The 20331-nt window shown below is 42.7% G+C and overlaps 1 protein-coding gene across 1 annotated transcript in view; it reads left to right on the top strand.

Moving 5' to 3' along the window:
- Positions 1 to 20331, top strand: part of KLHL3 (kelch like family member 3) — a gene marked incomplete at its 3' end in the record, with an annotated part of 116021 nt that overhangs the window by 35073 nt on the left and 60617 nt on the right. Inside the window, exons 4-5 of the mRNA XM_080714286.1 lie at positions 1317 to 1438; positions 10410 to 10572. Of these exons, the coding sequence (XP_080570412.1) occupies positions 1317 to 1438; positions 10410 to 10572 (285 nt within the window). The remainder of the gene's footprint in view (positions 1 to 1316; positions 1439 to 10409; positions 10573 to 20331) is intronic.

Below are 20331 nucleotides of genomic sequence, written 5' to 3'. Positions count from 1 at the left end.
ACAATGACACATGTGTTTCCTGTCTTTCCATCTGAGATCAGTAGCCCTTCATGAAGAAAGCCTGGCTTTAGGTAAACCCATGTGTCATCTACATAATTCAGGCAGAAGTCAGGGGCCTCAGGACTGGGAGTGTGGTACCACTGCTGGCCTTGTTCACGGCCCTTCAATCCTCTCTTTCTTGGATTATTATTAGAGCTTCCCAACAGTTATCCCTGCCTTAAATCTATAAATGCCTTAAACTCTGCTTCCAGAAATTCATTCAAAAATACCCATCTGTTGATATTGTCCCCGTGTTTAAAACTTCTTAATGAGGCTACCCTCCAGTAAAGTCCAAATTTATTTACATGATTATAGGGCATTGCAAGTCCTGGCTTTAGCTGTGTCTCCAGATTTCCTTCTTCCTACAGTACCCCATGTACAACTACACCAGCTTCTCACCCATCCCCAAATGTATCCTTTGGCACTTTCCTCCCTTCAGTTATAAAGTACATATCCAGCTCATCCTTTCTTACCTTTGTTGTGCTCTTTGTCCTCTAATACCCAACTCAAATATGACCCTCTTCTGCCTTGCTGGAGTTCACAGGCAGGGTTTCTCCCTTGTCTTTGTCCTTAGGATTTGAGATAGGAGAGTGGGTAGAAGTGTGGACTCTAGAGCCAGACTCTCTGGCTCTCACCCACACCTGACTCCTGCCTGTCTAGATGTGTAAACAAGGGCAAGATGAATTACCCACCCTTCTGTGCAATAGTTTTTCCTGTGCAAAATGGGGATAATATTAACAAATCTCACAGATTGTTGTGAGGATTGAAAAAGGCAAGAATTTAAAGTACTTAATTCAATGTTTTCCCTCCCTTAGCATTCAACAAATGTTACTTTTTCTTGTTATTGCAGTATATTGGAAAATCTCTACTAAGTTCTTAATTGTCTAGTTTATGAATATTTTTATATGTCTGTCTAACTAGACTTGTGCTTCTTGAGAACAGGCACAGATTGTGTTCACCATTCCTGGCCCTGTATTTAGACATTTACAGTAAACAGTTGAATAAGTTATTGCAAACTGATTTGTCTTCACAATGAAAATGGGCAACAAATAGAGTAGGGAATGCTTAAGATTGAGTTTGAGTGTTATCAGAGCTCTAAAGTTGATGTGAGCTTGAGCTCAGCTGGCTTACCCTCATCTGTGCCTGAGTCCCTTCTGTTGCTTCCTAGAGCACAGGCGGTACTTGTATGTTTTCCAGATAAGGGAGGAGGCTATATAGAAGTTAAGAATACCTTAGTTGGCAAATTCATGTTCTTTTGTTTTTATTGTTAACTGTAGGTGACATGTCTGAAAGTAAAGCCAAGAAGATTGAAATCAAGGATGTGGATGGGCAGACACTTAAAAAACTGATTGACTACATCTATACTGCTGAAATTGAGGTGACTGAGGAGAATGTGCAGGTGAGCGAAGCCCCCGTCATAGTACCATCTATTGCATATTCAGGACCTGCTGTTTTGGGTGTTGTAATCCTCACAACAACTTAGTGGTCACTAAAAAGAATCTAAATCTCTGGAGAAGTTGGGTGACCCCCATTAGGTCACATGGCAAATAGGTGGTCCAGCTGGCCCCTAAACTCCTGTTTGTCTGCCTCTTAACCCCTAGATCATAATACTTCTGAAGAAGCCTAGAACACAGGAGCAGAGTCTTTAACTCATGTCAGTTCAATATCTTGTGAAGAACCAGAGGTGGAGTGACCCATGTCATCTTTTCATCTCAGGGTGTTGAGTACTGGATTGTGAGGCTGTTAAAAGTTTTACAATTTCGACCTTAGTCTTCCAAATGTCTCTAAGCATGTAAAGGTGCCAGCCACCAGAACTGAGTCTCAGCAGGAGTGTGCAGTTCTGAAACATATCATCTGTACTTTTTTCTTCTTTCATGGCTCTGCCTAGCCCTCAGCCATTTGGAGTCTTGAAAAGAGGAGCCAATGAAGACAGTCTTTCCCCTAAAGGAGCACATTGCTTTATGGCCCAGTCAGGGCAATGGTTGAAGGGATAGCCCACTCTTGAACCCCACAGATTACTGAGCTAAACACAGGCACAGGCCATGCTATTTTCTGTCCTGAATAAGAATAATAAAAATTACATGTGATATATAAGATGTTTTTTCTTTTGTTTTAAGGCATAATGCCACCTTAACTATTTTACTTGACGTTGAGACCTCTCTAGTGATCAAACTATCTGTTGTTCCTATCCAGAATGCCATGCTGTGTTCAGGATCAAGGTCTCTGAGATACTGACATGATAATTGCTTATTCTTGCACCTCGCCCCACATGTTGTGAGCTCTTGTTTTGTGCATATGTTCAGTTTGGTACTTCAGTTCTCACGGTCGAACAGTGATAATTCCATTTCTTGCTCTCCTGGGGTTTAGTCTGGGGGTGAAGACAGTATTCATCAGCTAAGTGCACAAGAAATGTCTGTGCACAAATTATGATAAGAGCCTTGAAGGAAAGGAACACGGTATAGTGAAAGAAATCGGGGACCTCTGTTTGGAGGGAGGAGGGGATCTGGGAAGGGTGCTTTCAGAACGTGAGCTGTAAGCTGAGGCTGCAGTGTGCAGGGCGTTAGTTGGTGTGAAGAGAGCACTTCTGGGGGCAGGTCTGAGGTATGCTGCTCTGGTCTGGCAAAGCCTTGTCCCAGTGGACCCCCTGCTTTTGTCTTTGATCCTGGGTGATACAGTTTCTATAGCCTAATCCTCCTCCCATTTTTAGTTGGAGGGTACTTATGCATACAAAAATACATAGCCACTCTGTTTTGTTGCTGGTTTTTCCCATGCAGAGTGGAACAGGCAATGCATTGGTTACATATTGCATCCAGCAGCAGAATCCAAGCAGCTGAATGACTTTTGGGCAGTAATAGTAAGTGCAAAGTAATTTAGTGTAAGTGAGTATAGAGAAGGTTGTAGAGTTATATAGTTGAAACCAGTTTTCTGCTTTGTTTTCATCATGTATTTATTTAATAACTTTTCTTCCTGCAGAGTACAAAGTGTTTATAAATTTGAATACTTAGAAGATTTCCTGCTCTGTATCCCTATTGCCTGGTTAGGTAATAATAGTAGCAATAAGGTACTAATAGTATAATGTAATAAGCAAGTACATAAATAATAAGTAAGATATTGATGAACGAGTAAACAAGAAGCAGTACGGCAATGACTGGTAAAAAGGTAATCTTGGCACCTTTGAGTCTGACCCAGTCAGGGCCAGTCTCTCCAAAGTAGCTTAAAAACTGAGAATCTTTTTTTTTTTTTTTTTGGTACTAAGGATTGAAATTAGAAGCCTTCTACCTCCTAGCTATAGCCTCAGCCCTTCTTTTATTTTATTTATTTTTTGCAGTGCTAGGGATGGAACTCAAGGGCATTCCATCTCTGAGCTACATCCCAGCCCTATTTTTTATTCTTTTTATTGAAATAGGCTCTCACTAAGTTACAGAGCACCTAACTAAATAGGTGAATCTGGATTAGAACCTGCAATACTGGGATTACAAGCATGCTCCACCATGCCTAGCCCTTTTAAATTTTTATTTATTTATTTATTTATTTATTTATTTATTTTTATTTTGCGGGTCTGGAGATGGAACCCAGGGGCATTCGACCTCCAAGGTACACCCCCTGCCCTATTTTATTGTTTATTTTGAAACAGGGTCTCACTAATTGTGAAGGGCCTTACTAAGTAGCTGAGGCTTTCCGCGAACCATGATCCTCTTGTCTCAGGGCCCTTTTTATTTTGAAATGGGGTCTGGCTAAGTTCTTGAGGCTGGTCTTGAATTTGTGATCCTCCTGTCTCAGCTTCTGGTATCCAGGTACTGGATACAGTGGTACAAAATGAGAATTTTAAGGCAGATAATGCAGCTAGCACAATCATAGAGTTCTGGAGAAAATGGCATCACCATTGTTCTTTAAAATACTTTTTGGGTAGGGGGAGGGAAGAGGCAGGGTGGAGATGTGTGGTTCAGAGGACAGGTGGAAAGAGAACTGAGACAGGAATTGAGTACAAAGGGAGACCTGGGTCCCACCTTGGATAGGTCACTAGTTCACAGGGTGCTGGCATCCTGGCATTTTTCCCTGCAAGGTGACTCTTTCCCAGTCTGTAAAGTGAGGGCACGGCGCTCGGTGACCTCTGGCCAGAGAAGGCATTCACACTGCCTGCTTATAATTTGCTTTTTCTCCCTCTTGCCAGAGCTTCTCCAGCACACTAACACCCTACCTCAGGATCATTTTCTCATCTTTAAAGTAGGAATCATAATAGTTCCCATTCTATAGGGCTGCCAGTGAGCTATAGACTGCTAAATCCTCTTTTCAAATCTTAGCTTCACCATTTTCTAGCTGTGTGGTCCTAGCAAGTTACTTCCTCTCTGTGCCTCAGTGTTTTCTTCTGTAATATGGTCATAATATTAATATTTAGCCATTTAGGGTTTGTGTGAGGATTAAATGTATTTTTTATTTTTTGTAGTACTGAGGATTGAACCCATTGAACCCAGACCCATTTTTTATTCTTTATTTTGAAACAGGGTCTCACTAGGTTGTAGAAGGCCTAAGTAGCTGAGGGTGGCACAAACCTTCAATCTTCCTGTCTCAGCCTCTCAAATACTGAGATTACAAGCATGTGCTACCATGCTCAGCTGATTATATGTATTCATATAGGTGAAGCCCCTAGAACAGTGCCCAGGACATGTTTTCAATAAGTCAGCTATTATTACCTAAAATGGGGAACTATTAGTGGAGCCATACATATGCAGAAGACTGCCTGGTTTCTCTTCTGCTGGGTGCTGATGGGATCCCAAAGGGAGGAGCCGGATAGGTAGTGGGAGCCCTGGGAAGAGGTGGCAGGCAGGGACTAGCCTGATCTGGCCTGAAGGTGGCTGGGAATTCTCCCAGAGAGAGGACAGATTGGGATTCCTCCTTCCCTGGGTGTGCTTGGAATGCTTGGCAAGAACAAGGGCCTGGGTCGGGTGCCAGCTGTTCCTCTGAGGAGAGGACCCTTTAAGGGGGCTGGTAAATAGAATATGGAAGGCACAGGGCTAAGGGGCTTTCCATCCCTCCTTCTTTCCTATGGTAGACTGAGTGTAGAGTCTCATCTTATTCCTTCATTCAATCATTTAAAACATGTTTTTCTATGCTTGCAGAGAGTATGGGCAAAGAGGGTGCTGTGACAGGTGGCTTCTCCTAGTAGCAGGTGGCCCGAAGGTGGAAACAGATGGCTGAGCAAGCGGGTAGCCTACAGTGGGGTGGGCCAGGGTGGAGGTGCCCAGGAAGCAGGAAGTAGTCATTGCTGCCCTGGTGAGGACAGACCAGTGGACCCCACCAAGGAAATGCCACACATTGGGCTGAACCTTGGAGGAAGCCTGGATAGTCAGGCCTGCCTTCTGTGCCCTCCTGCCCATCCCACTGGACTGTGAACACCCGCATGGGCCTGCTGTCTTCATCTTTATGTGTATGGAGTAGGGCTGGGGGCACCTTGTGGGACTTTCAGGGAACTGTCACTATTTGGAATCAGTGCCATATATTAATTATTCCTTTCCTTTTCCTTCATCTCTCTAAACTGTGATAAAGTCAGGGATGACCTTGGGGGAAAATGAATCCAAAAAGTTTGAGAAGAAGAAAATTTGAATAAAATGTAGATTGCTTATAATGCTATTCGTGTCTGGTGGGGTGGCTGCTCACATCAGTTTGTGAAGATGGTATTGGGTAAGGACTTGCCCTGAGCAGATAAGCATGGAGGCACAGGGCTCTTCTGGGCTCATATTTGGGCCTTGGTTTAATGACCATGAGAACTACACCCTAGTGTTTTCCTAGCCAAGCATTCCTTGGAGAGATCAAGGAATCCTAACCAGCAATCCTAACTAGCACTTATTAATACTCATTATAAGCCAGACATGTGACAGTCACTTCATACATATCATTTCATTTAATTTTCATAGCCACCAATGAAACGACTAATATGATCCCTCCTATACAGATGAAGAAACTAATACACACAGGGGTTAAGTGACCCACATGCTTGCATAGAGGCCTCCAACATGCTGTACTCTGCAGGGGTGGCAACCTCTAGTTTCTTGTTAAATGAGTGATCAGAACCTTGGCCTCAGCTTATAGTAATTGATCAAAACTGATTGTAACTGTGCACTCTGTATGTGTTGAACACTTTCTGTACTGCTTTAAATGTATTACCTCATTTGATCTCACAAGCCTTTAAAGCAGTACCATTATTATTCTCACTCTACTATTGAGGAAACAGAGGCACATAGAGTTAAGTAATCTCTCCTCAGCACAGTGCTGGTAAGTGGAGAAGTCCAAATCCCAAATGGCATGTTCAGTCTCCATGCTGTTCTGCAGCTCTCCTGTTCATCTTCATACCCCTCTCTCATCCATTCTCTCAACGACTTTTAATTTAGCACCTTTTCTGTGCCAGGCTGCCACATGGAGAGACCAGGGCAGAACTAGGTTAGTTTGGAAGCCCTGAGTGGCCTGGCCCTGGCCCTATGGCTGTGCCTCCCTCTGTGGCTGTCTCTGTCTTCCTGGAGTTGCAGGAGCAGGTGCTTTCTAGGGTAAGGCATTTCCTTTTGTTTTTGCTAAAGGAAACAAACTCAGTGACGGGATATCCTTTGCTGTATTTCCATGTTATCTGAGGGAGAAAAAACAAAACAAGGCCTGCATGTGAACGATGGAGAGTTGGCTCTTTGCAAGTTGGAAGAGAACCTGTGAACTCTTTTCTGAGGGCCATTCCAGGCTATCATCTAATGCTGAGGTAGTGAAAGGCAAGCGAGGAGCCTTTTGATTTAGGATGATCTTCCATCTTGATGAATGATTCCAGCCAACTACTTCTCTGTCTTCAGCTTCCTCTCTCAGGAACCAAACAGGTGTGCCTAATGTTTCTACTACTAGGAGAGTCTCATTTCAAGCTGAGAGCCCAGGCTTGGCCACCTGTTCATAATCTTGTTATTGTTGCCATTTGAGGGAGTAAAGTTTCAGACAAGATCAGAGGGAATCTGAAAGCTTTTTTGATGTAGGGATGAAATTGAAGAGTCACCTCATGGATAGTTTGCTTAATGAGGATCTGTTTTTTACTTGTGTTCAGACCCCAGAACTCTACTAGATGTGCCCCAGTCTATCTCTGAGACACAGTGTTTGAGCAGTAATCCATCTCTAAGCCTCCTATCACCCATCCCCCTGCATTCTGACCTTTTAAACGTTTGTTTGCTGTGTGACTAGAGGGAAGAAAAGGGCATTTAACTCACACTTAATCATGGTGTAAGATCAGAGAGGGAAAGTAATTAGAGAAACCACAAGCCCCATTCCTTTTAGGAAGCCAGTTCAGGAATGCTTTTGGATGGGTGGGAGTAGACTGGAGTAGGATGTATGGAGAGGTGAAAAGCTTTATAGTTTTTGCCAAGTAAGTAAGTGGGTTTTGTGACAATAGGGAAGTTTAAGGCTACCCTCTATCTAGGGATGTTTTAAAACTGAAAATATAACCTAGGTAGTATGTTCAGTAAGTATTATCACACTTCTCTAGTTGTCATGAGCTTGAAAATTTAAGCACCAACCCTTGCTGATGTCTTCCTGTGTAGAAGTGGGAAGGGTGATCATGTCACTGGCATGATCTTGCTAGGACTTGACCTAAAATATAGTTCTGGGGTAGATTAGAATCTCAGAAATCCTAGGAGTTACTGATTAGAAGTAACACCTAGAGCTGGGAGTGGTGGCACATACTTGTAATCCCAGCATTTGGGAGGCTGAGACAGTAGGATCACGGTTTGTGGACAACCTCAGCTACTACTTAGTGAAGTCCTTTGCAACTCAGTGAGACCCTGTTTCAAAATAAAGAATAAAAAATCAGGCTGGGGGTATAGCTTGTAGGTAGAATGTCCCTGTGTTCCATCCCCAGTACCGCAAAACAAACAAACAAACAAACAAATAAATAAAGTAACAACTAGAGTGATTTAGTGTCCCAGTTTGCCCCAAAATCGAGCAGTCTCCTATGATGTGTGACTTGTGTCCGAACCGTCAGGGTATCAGGATGATTAGTAAACCTGTGGTCTAAACTCCAGGCTTTGTAGCTAGTGTTTGGTCAAGGGGGGTGGAGTGACACTTAAAGTAAACCTTTCCATTCCTGGTATATATGGTTAATGGATCTTCATTTAACCAGAAAGCAGAAACTAATCTGGTTCTGGGATCTGCTCAGCCAGCTTGAACCAGCTCACAGGTTAATTGAGTTTCCTAGTTTATGGCTTCTTAGTGGGGCTGGTGGCTGCTGAGGTGGGATGGGGTGCTCAGGTGGTTAGATTTGGAGCCTGGTTGTGTTCACCTATGGTCTAAAACTCCCAGGCAAGGGTGATTTTTATCTTTTTCTTCTCCAGGAATGAATCAGTGGGCCAGAAATTACCAAGGACATGGTGCTAATTTACTGCTGTCCTGCTGGGAACATGGGCAAGTAGAAGAGAGGGTGGAGCAAGGGAACAGGGACAGGCTTCCTAGAACTCAACTGTTGTGAAGGCAGTTTCAGCTGGTGGGTAGACAGAGCTCTCCTGTCCAGAGTAGACACTTAACTCAGAATATGACCACTGGTCATGGGGGTTGATGGTTACTGCCTGTAGGCAGGGACAATGGGGGGCCACTCATTTCAGTTTTAGCGCTGAAATTCATGGGAAACCCAGTTCTGGACAAACCAGAACAAGTGGAGGGACAAGACCTGAATGGATAATGGGTTGGGTTAGGGCCTGAGCACATTAAAGGTGATAAGAATCAGAGCTGAGCGCTCAGAGCTATTTTGGGAGAAATTCAGGGCCCAGAATTTAAATCACTTTAAAAAAAAGGCTTATAGCCGGGTGTGGTGGTGCACGCTTGTAATCCCCGCGCTTGGGAGGCAGAGACAGGAGGATCACGCAGGTTCGAAGCCAGCCGCGCGCACTGGCTTAGGAGACCCTATTTCCAAATAAAAATGTAAAAATAGGTCTGGGAGTGTAGCCCGGAGGTAGAAGGGCTTCCAGGAACCCCAGTACCACCAAAAAAATAAATAAATAAAAAAGGCTTATAGTGCCCAGAGTAAAGAAAAAAAATGTATGTCAGGCCATGTATTCCTGGGTAAGCCCTTGTGGATGGGAATAGCTGGAGTCTGGCTGACTCAGTCATTCTCTAAGAACCAGGGAAGTGGCTGAGAACTTGGGCCAAGTGGATTGTTCTGGGGTTCCCAAGCTAAGCAGCCATAAATTGCTTAAAATGTGTTTGGTTTCTTCTCAATTTTTTTTTTTTTTAGAAAATTATTCTGACTCCCTGCTCCTTTACAGAATGGGGTGGGATGGCAGAGCTGGAGTGGAGTAACTTTGGCTTCATCTTGTGTGTTTGATCTGAAAGGCAGGCATCAGCAGCTGTAGGAAGTCCCAAGGGAAGCTTGGCAGACATTGGCAGTCTAAGCACTCTGGTCTGCTCAAGCCAGTCTTTTCTGGCTCTTAGGAAAAACACATGCATACACACCTGAGTAAGGACTATTTTTGTATTCCAGGGTACAGTATAAATGTGCATGTGTCCTGTGACCTATTTAAAGAAAACTCAACTAGCTCTCTTTTCTCTCAGAATGTACCCAAAGATGTTGTTTACTTTTTAATATGTTGGATAGGAGAACAAACTATGATTTGGGGTGTGTTTCTTGTTTGGTAGACATAAACTTCATAAGAGCAGGATCTGGTCTGTTTTGTTTACCTCTGAATCTTAGGGCCTAGGCCACTGCCTGGCTCATGGGGGCTCAGCAGTCAAGTAGTGAGTGAGCTAGTAAGCAACACAAGAAGTACGTCTCAGGGGCAACAGTACACCAAGGGCAATAGGGCATGGGTTCCCATACTTAACCGACCCTTAAAATACCAGTTTCCAGGCCATACCCCATATCTATAAGTTGGAATATTTGGAGGTGACAACTGTGTATCCGTATTTTAAACTTTCCAGGTGATTACAATGTGTACCCAAGTATGAGAGCTAGTGCTATAAGATATGTATACATGCACACATAATTTACTTAAGTGTGTTCATGGACCAGTAGTTTCAAGAACCATGTGGGGGGGTTTCTTGTTAGAAATATTTAATCTCATGCCCTTTCCTATACTTACTGAATCAGAATCTGTTCTGAATAAGATTCCCAGCAATCGATATCACCATGGGAAACACTGCCGTAGGTTGTGTGGATACAGAGAATGGTGCTTTGGGTCCATGAAGTGAAGAGTAGTGGGAAATAAGTCTGGAAAGCAGGCTGGGAAGTGTGGTCTTAATAGGCAGGCAGCAGAGATCCATGAAAAGATCTCAAGCCTGGGAACATGATTAGAACAGTGCTTTAGGGGGATGAGTCTTTGTTAGTGGGATCCAGTGTCTCAGAATGTTACCTTGTCTTGCAGGTACTGCTCCCAGCAGCCAGCTTACTGCAGCTCATGGATGTTCGGCAGAACTGCTGTGACTTCCTTCAATCTCAGTTGCATCCTACCAATTGCCTGGGCATCCGTGCATTTGCAGACGTGCACACCTGCACAGACCTTCTGCAGCAGGCCAATGCCTATGCAGGTAACAGGGAGCGGTGCTGCTATACCTCCCCCAAGCTTATGGATTTAATCACCTGGCCTCCTCAAAGATTATGAGAAATGGTCTCTTCTGTAAAGCATTTATGATTTAGTGCGACAAGGCATGGTTGGAAAGATAATTAGCAGTAGTGAAGCTTAGCTCATTGCCAAGTGGCATATGATTAATTGGATATGAGTCAGTAGATGGTGCAGACAGTAGAGGAAGGAGATGAGAAGTCTTAGGGATAAATTGAGCAAGGTGTTGAAATAATAGAGGTTTTTTTGTTGTTTAAGAAATTTTTAATTTTAGTTAAAAGTGTTCTGTAAACATGATATTAAAGGTTAAATATAGCTGGGCATGGTGGTGCCTAGTATTTGAGAGGCTGAGACAGGAAGATTCCAGGTTCAAAGCCAGCCTCAGCAACTTAGTGAGGCTCTCAGTAATCTAGCAAGAACCTGTTTCCAATAAAAAACAAATAGGACTAAGGATGTAGCTTAGAGGTAGAAGCCCCCTGGTTCAATCCCTAGCAACACACACACACACACACACACACACACACACACAGAGAGAGAGAGAGAGAGAGAGAGAGAGAGAGACAGACAGACAGACAGACAGACAGACAGACACAGAGACAGAGAGAGACAGAGTCAAATACTATTGTCAGGCTCCTAAGGATAAGGAAATGCCCACTGCCTTTCTTTTTTTATTTTATTTTGGTGGTACTGGAGGTGGAACCCAGAGGCTTTATACCTCCAGGCTATACTCCCAGACCTATTTTATATTTTATTTGGAAACGGTCTCACTAAGTTGCTGAGAGCCTCACTAAGTAGCTGAGGCTGGCTTCGAACTTGTGCGATCCTCCTGTCTCAGCCTCCCAAGCACGGGGATTACAAGCGTGCGCTACCATGCCCGGCCACTGCCTTTCTTTTCACACTTTTTGCTTTTTAGAGCCACTTACTTTCAGTTCCTGAATGAGCTAAAACCTACTTCATCTGCTATCTGCATTTATCTAAGAAAATTTGTGCACACTGGTAATTTTTGCTTTATTGATTTTGCATATTATCTGTTGACTTCTGCAGAAGATTGGGTAGTCTTTCTTCTCATATCCACTCTCATCTTCTTTTTTTCTGTCATTCCCACAACAGAGCTGAGTCATGTATTACAATAGATTTTTTTAAAAGAAAACTTTTTAAAATATAAAAGTGTCTAATAATTGCCTTTTTCTTTTGCATGTGTGTATTACTACTGTTATTCTTGTCATACAGGTAAAACTGCACAATCCCCAATTTGATAATGTATTTTTTTATGCTTTTGGGAGACATTCTCTCTGCTAAAGTTTGTAATCCTGTTAATGAGGCCTTGGGAGGGAGTAGGGATAAATATTTAGTCCATCATGTTTAGCAGGACAAATCTTTACCATTTACTTTAGTTAAAGGAAAGATAGTAAGAGACCTAGGAAACAAGTCTCAACATTTTATTTACAGATTTACTAATGCTTTCTCCTTCCCTTTAAATAAAAACCCTCATTTTATTTCCTGCTCAAACAAATACTGCCATGACTGCTATTCTTTTCTGTGTCTCCTGTCTAGCTAGTGAATAGGAGCAAGGGTTTCTTGAGCTTTCAAGTCAGAGGCTACTAGTCCAGTCTTTGAGGAAGCCATTTTCTTGAGGGATGTGTTTAGGCTTTTCTTCGTCAGGAGATGAGAGCATGGCCAAGGCAATAATTTGTGGTATAAATTCTTGTTTCTCCCTCACCAGCCCTCTCTTTCTACCTAGCATGTGCATGCATGTGTGCACATAGGGCATATCTTCATCCATTTGTAGTTGGCTGATAGCAGTCATCTGAGATGTAGAAGAATATGATGAGCCCTCACCTTTAATAAAGGCTCCCAGGCTTCAGTAGCCTGGCTTCCCCCCACTTTCAATGTCTGTGTTTCTCCCTATCTAATGGGGAGACACATCTGTGGGAGAGAAGAAAGTTGGGACACAGCTGTCTTTTTAGTGCTTCTGGTGCTGATGCTGTTGTAGTGATTGGGTTCTAGCAGCATTGTGGTTGCCTGTGTGAATGTGTACTGCAGATACCCTGGTGAATTGTCCTTGGCTAGCATGAATAGAGCTTGCACATTGGGTCATACCCTGTACTGAGCATTTGATAGGCATTATCTCATTTAATGCACACAACAGCTGAGGAAACCAAGGCACAATGAGGCGAAGTAATATAGGGACAGAAGCAGAATTCAGGCCCAGACAGTGTGATTCCAGAGCCAGCGTTTATAACTACTTTCTAAAGCTTCCAGGCCTATGTTCCAGTTTAAACATAGGCAGCCCTGTGAGTCAGTAAGTGAGGAGTGCAGGTGGCTAGAGTTGGCATTTTTCATTGGGAGTATGTGCCTGGAAGCCTGTGCCATGTAGTCACCAAATCCCCAGAACAGATCGTATAGACAGACACCCAGCTGTCTGCTAGACACAGGGTATGTAGTCATCTGGGATTGGGGGAAACACCATGTGTTGTGCCCCTTCTCTTCCTGGTCGGGCTACTCCCTCCTGTGCAGTGGAGCCTCGCTGCATGAGTGAGCCCTGCCCTCCTTCTTTGCTTGGCCCGGCCATCATGGACTGCAGGCTGAGAGCCTCCTCCCTGCGGTACAGGCATGTGACTCTTCCCCCTTCCACAACTTGCATGGTTTTCTCGGTAGCCCTCATCTGTGAACAGCAGGAAGATCATATTTTTAAGGTGGTGGTAATACAGAAGTTGCTAAGTCCATGATGAAAAGATATTAGCAGATCTAAAGTGATGGTAAAACTGTGCAGTGTTTAGATGAGAAATTAGGAAATGATTATCAATGCCTACTCCCTTGCACTGATGTGGGCCTGCCTTCAGATGGGGCCTGGTGCCCTCTGCCATCCCTGCTTCTTGAGGCAGACCTGCCACTTTGGCCCACCATAACTGTGAGAGTATAGACACCTACTAAGGTCACACATAAAGGATAGCTTTAGTGCTATGGTCACATTCTTCACTGGGCCTATGCCTACTGTTAGGAGGTATTTAAGCCAACAAATTGCAAGAAGACCTTCCAGATCAGAACCAGTAACCAGACAAGCCAACTTGGAGCCACGTGACTCTGACCTTCTTTTTTCCTCTATGATGGGGATAGAACATCTTGCCCTGTTTCCATGATGACTTGGAGATCAGTGTGTGTGGGGGAGTATCTTGCAGAAACAGACATTGCCAGGGATGTGTTCTGAAGCCTCCCTGCCAGCCTTGTCACCTGCACTGAGTGAGCCTCAAAGCAGGCTTCAGAATTGGGTGCAATGGTACACACCTGTAATCCCAGCTACTTGGGAGGCTAAGGCAAGAGTATTGCAGTTTTAAGGCCAGAACACAATAACTTTGAGAGACCTTATTCAAAATAGAGCTGAGGATGTGGTTCAGAGGTAGAATACCCCTGGGGTCAATCCCTAGTAGCACAATAAGCAAACAAACACAGTTGGATACTGGCTGGAGAGCAGGAATCTCTGGGTAATCATAGATGCAAACCATGGAACCACACACACACTTTGGGGAGAAGCACTATTTCTAAGGCTTCTGCTTTTGGTTCTCTCTTTTAGATACACAGGCATGTTCTGTGCTGCCACCTTTCTCCCACACCTGTTACTATTATTATTTCTGTTATCACTATTTTAATACAAAAATCATCTCTGATCATTACAGAAGAAGCAGATAGGCAGAAAAATGTGGAAAGCACTACAATCCTACCCAGAATCACAGCCACTAACCACAAACCAGCACCTTTGTATATATTCTTCTGGGTCCTTCCAGGTCATTTTCATTATATATTTATACTTTCTTTTCTCCTTCCCTTCTCTAATTCCCTTCCTGCCTCCCTGCCTTCCTCTCTCCCGTTTTCCTCTCTGTGGTACTAGGGACTGAGCCCAGCCTTGCTTTATTTTAAAACCAGGGTCTGGCTAAGTTGCAGAGTTTGGCCTCAAACCTGCAATTCTCCAGCCTCTCAATTCCTGGGACTACAGGAGTGAGCCCCAGTTCCTGGCTGTACATGTATATTTTCTAGCTCAAATATTTTTATCAGTATATTCTGAACATTTTTCCATGTTAGCAGATACATTTCTATGTTCTTGTTTTAAAAGTTTAGAGAATTTTTCAGTAAAAGCAGCTTACACTCAGCAGTGTGGGTAGAAAATTTGAAATCAGCCTTAGCAACTTAGTGAAACCCTTAGCAACTTAGCAAGGCAAGACCCCCTTTTCTTTCTTTCTTTCTTTCCTTCTTTCTTTCTTTCTTTCTTTCTTTCTTCTTCTTCTTCTTCTTTTTTTTTTTTTTTTTTGGTGGTACTGGGGATGGAAGACTTCCATTTCTGGGCTACAATCCCAGACCTACTTTATATTTTTATTTGGAAACAGGGTCTCTTAAGCCAGTGAGTCTGGCTTCAAACCTGCATGATCCTCCTGTCTCTGCCTCCCAAGCACGGGGATTACAAGCGTGCACCACCACACCCAGCCCAGCAAGACCCTATTTCAAAATAAAATAATAACAAAGGCTGGGGATGTAGCTCAGAGATAGAATGCCCCTGGGTTTAATCTGGAGTACTGGAAAAAAAGTAGCAACTTACATCAATGAAAGAAGTATACGACGGTATAAAAAGTAAAGTCCTTCTTCTCAGATCCTCTCCTTCAGAGAGACAAAGTTGAGATTCCATATACAATTTGCATTATGATTTTTAACTGATTCAAATAGAAGCATTCTGTACTCACTGTACTTTACCTAATAAACAGTCTTAACAGATCCTTGTGGATGGCTGTGTCTTATTATTTTTTATCTGCTGTATTATATGGATGAAGTATAATGTCTTCTGTTGATGTATACTAATGTTCCTAGTTTAATCATTTTTAGAAAATGCTTCAGTGGGATTCTCTCTCTCTCTCTCTCTCTCTCTCTCTCTCTCTCTCTCTTTCTCACTAGGTTGGGAAAGTCTCACTACTTGTTGAGGCTCTCCATGTACCTGCGATCCTCTTGTCTCAGTTTCCCAAGTGTTAGGATTACAGGCATGTACCACTATACCTCGCTGGGAACTCTTATATGTACATTTTGAAGTGCACTTGCTATTATACCTGTAGGATACAGCCTTGGTAACACAATTCATGGACCAAAAAAATGTGTGTGTGTTTAAAAAAAATTTTTTTTTTGATAGGGCTTGTGGGTATAGCTCTGTAGTAGAATGCTTGCCTAGCATGTTCAGGGCCCTGGGTTCCATCCCCAGTACCACAAAAACAAAAAACTAGATATTACCAAAATTTTCTTTAACTAAAACAATTATCAATATTGTCAAATCTCTCTCAATCTCTCTCTCTCTTTTTCTCTGTTTCTGTCTCTGTGTGTGTCTCTGTCTGTCTCTCTCTCTCTCTCTCTCTCTCTCACACACACACACACACACACACACACACACACACACACACACACAAAGAGAACCTAATTTTTAAGGCACTCACTTGCTTTCTGGTAAGTCCTTAGCCTGTCTAGTGAGAGTAGGACTTTGTGGGGCTGGAGTTTCACGTGCCTTCATCCACTGCCTGTTTGGTGTCCTATCTAAAGCATCCCTGTCTCCTCCTGCTGTGGTAGCTCCTACTGCTTCCTCTGGATCCAGCTTCCCTCTCAGGCTGATGCCCCCACATTTTTTCTGTGATGTTATTCTGTGGTGGAAGAGAGTGATTCTACATTTATAGGTTGACTGCTTCCAGATGACAGTATCCTTCTGGGTAGCTTAGTAGCTGGGGAAAGGACCCCCAGTGTTTTGAGCAGCTGCTTCTTATACCTCATTATTGTTGGTTCTTAAGGCTGTTTAATCTTTAACCTCAGTGGCCATAGCCCAGGTCTATGTGGACTCTTTTGTTTTGCCATGAACTAGGCTATCAGCAGAGCCTGTGGGGAGGGATGTGAATGGGACCTTATTAATGAGAGAGCAATTAAAATTCTTTGGACATGCTGTTTACATCAGCCTGCCAATGCTGAGCTGAAACCCTCCAGGCACAGGATGGAAAAGCCATCAGATTTCACGTGCTCGTGGAGAGAAATGGGCATTTTTTTAAATTGATTGAGTCATTTGAGATCGTGGAATGAAGTAATTAAATTAAGAGCAGCAGAAAAGTTTGGGAAAGCATTTAAAAATCACCAGCCTCTGACTCAGTGAAGGTCTTCTATAAAATTGCTGCCCCCACTTGGCATCAAGAAATATTAATAATGATGATAATGGTGGGAGTTTTTGTCACTTTTGAACATTTGTGGTGCTATACATATCACAGGCATTGCCTTATTTTGGTCACTTAATTATAGGAGGCACTTATTTTCCCAATTTATAGGTGAAGAAACTAAAACTCCAGGGAGTTTAGTAACTTGTCCAAAGTGATACAGCTTGTAAGGGCAGTGCCAAAATTAACAGTGAGAATGTCTGACTTCAGAGGCCTGAGCACTAAAGCCCCACTATCTACTCCCCAACCTGCCAGGCCAGTGTAGCCTATTGATTGCTTCCCTTCTCCCTCCACCCTCCTCCCTCCTCTTTATTTCCCTTCTCACTTGAAGGTGACAAATGAAGCTGCAGTGCAAACAGATTTTTCTGCTACTTCTCTCTCAGGATTTAGGAAACTTTTTTCTTTTTTCTGGGTAACAGGGAACTTCAGTGGTGTATCAGTAGCACTGATAACTGGGTAGTTTTGAAATAGCCCTTGGCTGTGTGTGCACATGTGCCCTTGCCCATGCAGGGGGGGGGGAGAGAAGAGGAGAGGAGAGGAGAGGGAGAGGAAGGGGGAGGGGAGAGGGAGAGGGAGAAGGAGGGAAGGACACCTGTGAGGGATGATTCATATATTTCTGGAGTCAACATGGAAAAGAAAGTCAACAAGGAAGGAAGGAGAGCTCATTTCCCACCATCCCTGACAAGGGCAGAAGTAGTGATAATTAGAGTCTAACTGCTAGTGGTGGTGGTCCTTCTAGTAAGATGGCAAGGTAAATGCCTGGTACCTCCCAGTGGAAGCAGAGAATTCTGCCTGGTGCAGAGAAACTATGGGCCTGGAAAGTCAAATATTGATTCAAGAAAGTTTGACTCTGTTCTCCAAAGATAGGGTAATAAGGAACCGGGGGTCGGGGGTGGGGTCTTAAGGCAGTTCTGTTTTATTTATTTATTTTTTACCTTGCCAAGTGTTTTGATTCTGTTTGTGTGCTCACCTGTTCAGCTGGGCTCTCCTGTGGTTGGGCTCAGTGGCTCAGCTCAGAGCACTTACACCTGTTCTCTGGGGCCACTGGTCCTGGAAACCATTGAGTTCATTTTATCTCTGAGGGTAAAAGAAGTCGCAGGTGGGTCATCAGTTCCATTTGTTCAGGGATAAGAGTTCAGATGGGAGGAACAAGCTTGGGAGGTTGCCTGAGCCTTAGGCAGTCCTAAAGAGGGAAATGCAATAATAATTACAGAGCTCAGTATATGCAGACACTGTGTTAGACACTGAAGAGATTCGACTTCAGACAAAATAGACTTGGTCCCTTCCTTCCCTCACGGGGTTCCCAGTTCCAATATAACAGATAGACCTCATACAATTAAGCAGGATGATTGGGGATATGACAATTATTTCCTGTTTTGAGAACATTGAAGAATATCCCTTCATCTAGCATGGTTGCCAGGGAAAGATCTTAACTCAGGGTCATGTCTGTGTTTAGAATGCTACTACTCTAAAAATAGTTTTGTATTTTAAAGAAAGATCTTTTAGTTCATAAATAACATCTGTTTGTCATCAATTTATCATTATATCTAATATCCCTGATATATATTCTTAGGGTTTTCTAATGCCTCTATTGAATTTTATCCCAGTGGCCTGATCAGGTCTGAGCTTCATTATCTTAGGGACTAAGGTACTATTCAGAGTTTTTGTTTTTGTTTATGTTTTGGTATAGACTGTCTTGGCTTTGAAACAAGTAAAGTAGGGATATTGATACTTACCTTAGCAGGGATTTGGGAAGGGTTAGTATAGTATATAGAAAGTTCCTAGCACAGTGTCCAGTGTTAGCTACTATTAGGAAATATCTTACCTTCCTCCACTCCTGTTTTCTTTAAAACACCCACCTGGTCCCCAAAGAAAGCCCTTTCTTAAGTATGTGCCATCTGTTTTCTCATTCTTTCAACATTGGGACAATATGTGTGTTGATGGTGGGGAAAAGACTAGAAGTTTTGTGGTGCTTCTCCCTCTTCTCCATAATTTCTCTCCCAAATAGACAGGAACATACATATTGTGTTTCATGAATCAGAATTTGGAACTTAGACAGTATTTGTTACTTACAGTAAAGTCAGATTAATTAAGACTCTTAACCAGAATACTTAATAGATTCTTTTTTCTCTGTTTCTACTTCTCTTTAAGGAAAAAGAATAAAAAAGACAAGAAAGTTGGAGTTTATTAGTAGAGTTCCCCTGCAAGGGGCTAGCCCATGTATCCCTTGCACATGCACCTCTCCCCTGGTACTCAGCTTCACCTGTCTCTCCATTGCATCTCCTAAGGCCTGGCAGAGTTCTCATACTTAATGAGCACTCAGTAGACCTTTGTTGGACAACCAAAACATGGCCCTGGTTCTTGCTAGACTCTACTTCTCATGCTCTGAAGTTTCCTGCCTCCTTGCCTTTGTTTATACTTGAAGTGCTTCTCCCAGCCCTAACCCTGTAGACTCTGGATTGGAATTATTGATGCCTTGTCTTATCTCTCTTATGAGCCAAGAGGCTTCTTGTAGGCATCAGCTCAGTTTTCTTCTTTTTTTTTTTAATAAATGCTATCTTTGGTACATCAAATATTAACAGTTATCTAGTGCTTACAATGGTCTCAATAAATGTGTGTTTTCTATATTTGCTTATTTGTACATAATACCTTTATGAGATGCATACTATTATTATTCCCATGTAATAGGTAGAAAATTTGCAGGCTGAGGAAATTAAATAACTTGCATTTTAATAAAGTTTGTTGAATTCAGTAGAATTAAACTTGGTTTCTAAGACCTTGAAAGTCCACTCCTTGCAGTTCCAGAGGATGTGTCCATGTCATGAAGCAACTTTTCTGTTAGGGGATTGTGACGTCAGAATTGGTGTTGTGAAATAGGAATGTGGACTAACATTCATTGCTCGTTTCTAAAAAATTTCTTAAAGATTACAAAATAGACTAATATCTCTTATCACTTTGGGCTTCAAGTGAGCAATCCCAAGACATAGGTGAGGTGTTATTTATTTATTTATTTTTTTAATGGATGAGGAAGTCAAAAGAAGTGACCTTAGGAAATAAACCCAGATCTCCTCTTAGTCAAAATTCTTCATCATATTATCTATTAATACACTAAAGGCAAAGCAAAAACAAATATAAATCAAGTCATGGAGGTATTTTTTTGGAATTAGAGTGAGTGTTATTTGGAAAGCCACTGTGAAGAGGGCTGACTTGAATACACAATCTTCTGGGGAAATTCTACTTCCTAGGCAATTGAATGAGCCAGGGCATCCTGTTTTTATTTTTCTGTCCTGTTTTTTTCCTTTCTTTCTATTTGTGGTACTGGGAATCAAAGTCAGGACCTTGCACATTCTAGGCAACTGAGCTATATCCCTAGCCCTTTTATTTTATTTTGAGATAGGGTCTTGCTAGTTCCTCAGGCTGGCCTCAAACTTTGTATCCTCCTGCCTCACCCTCCTGAATAGCTGGAATTACAGGTATGTGCAACCATGCCCCACTCCCTTGTTTCT

This window comes from Muscardinus avellanarius, assembly GCF_963383645.1.
Source record: "Muscardinus avellanarius genome assembly, chromosome: 1".
Lineage (NCBI taxonomy): Eukaryota > Metazoa > Chordata > Mammalia > Rodentia > Gliridae > Muscardinus > Muscardinus avellanarius.
The sequence above is the reverse complement of the archived record's forward strand: the minus strand, read 5'-3'. Positions and strand labels throughout refer to the sequence as shown.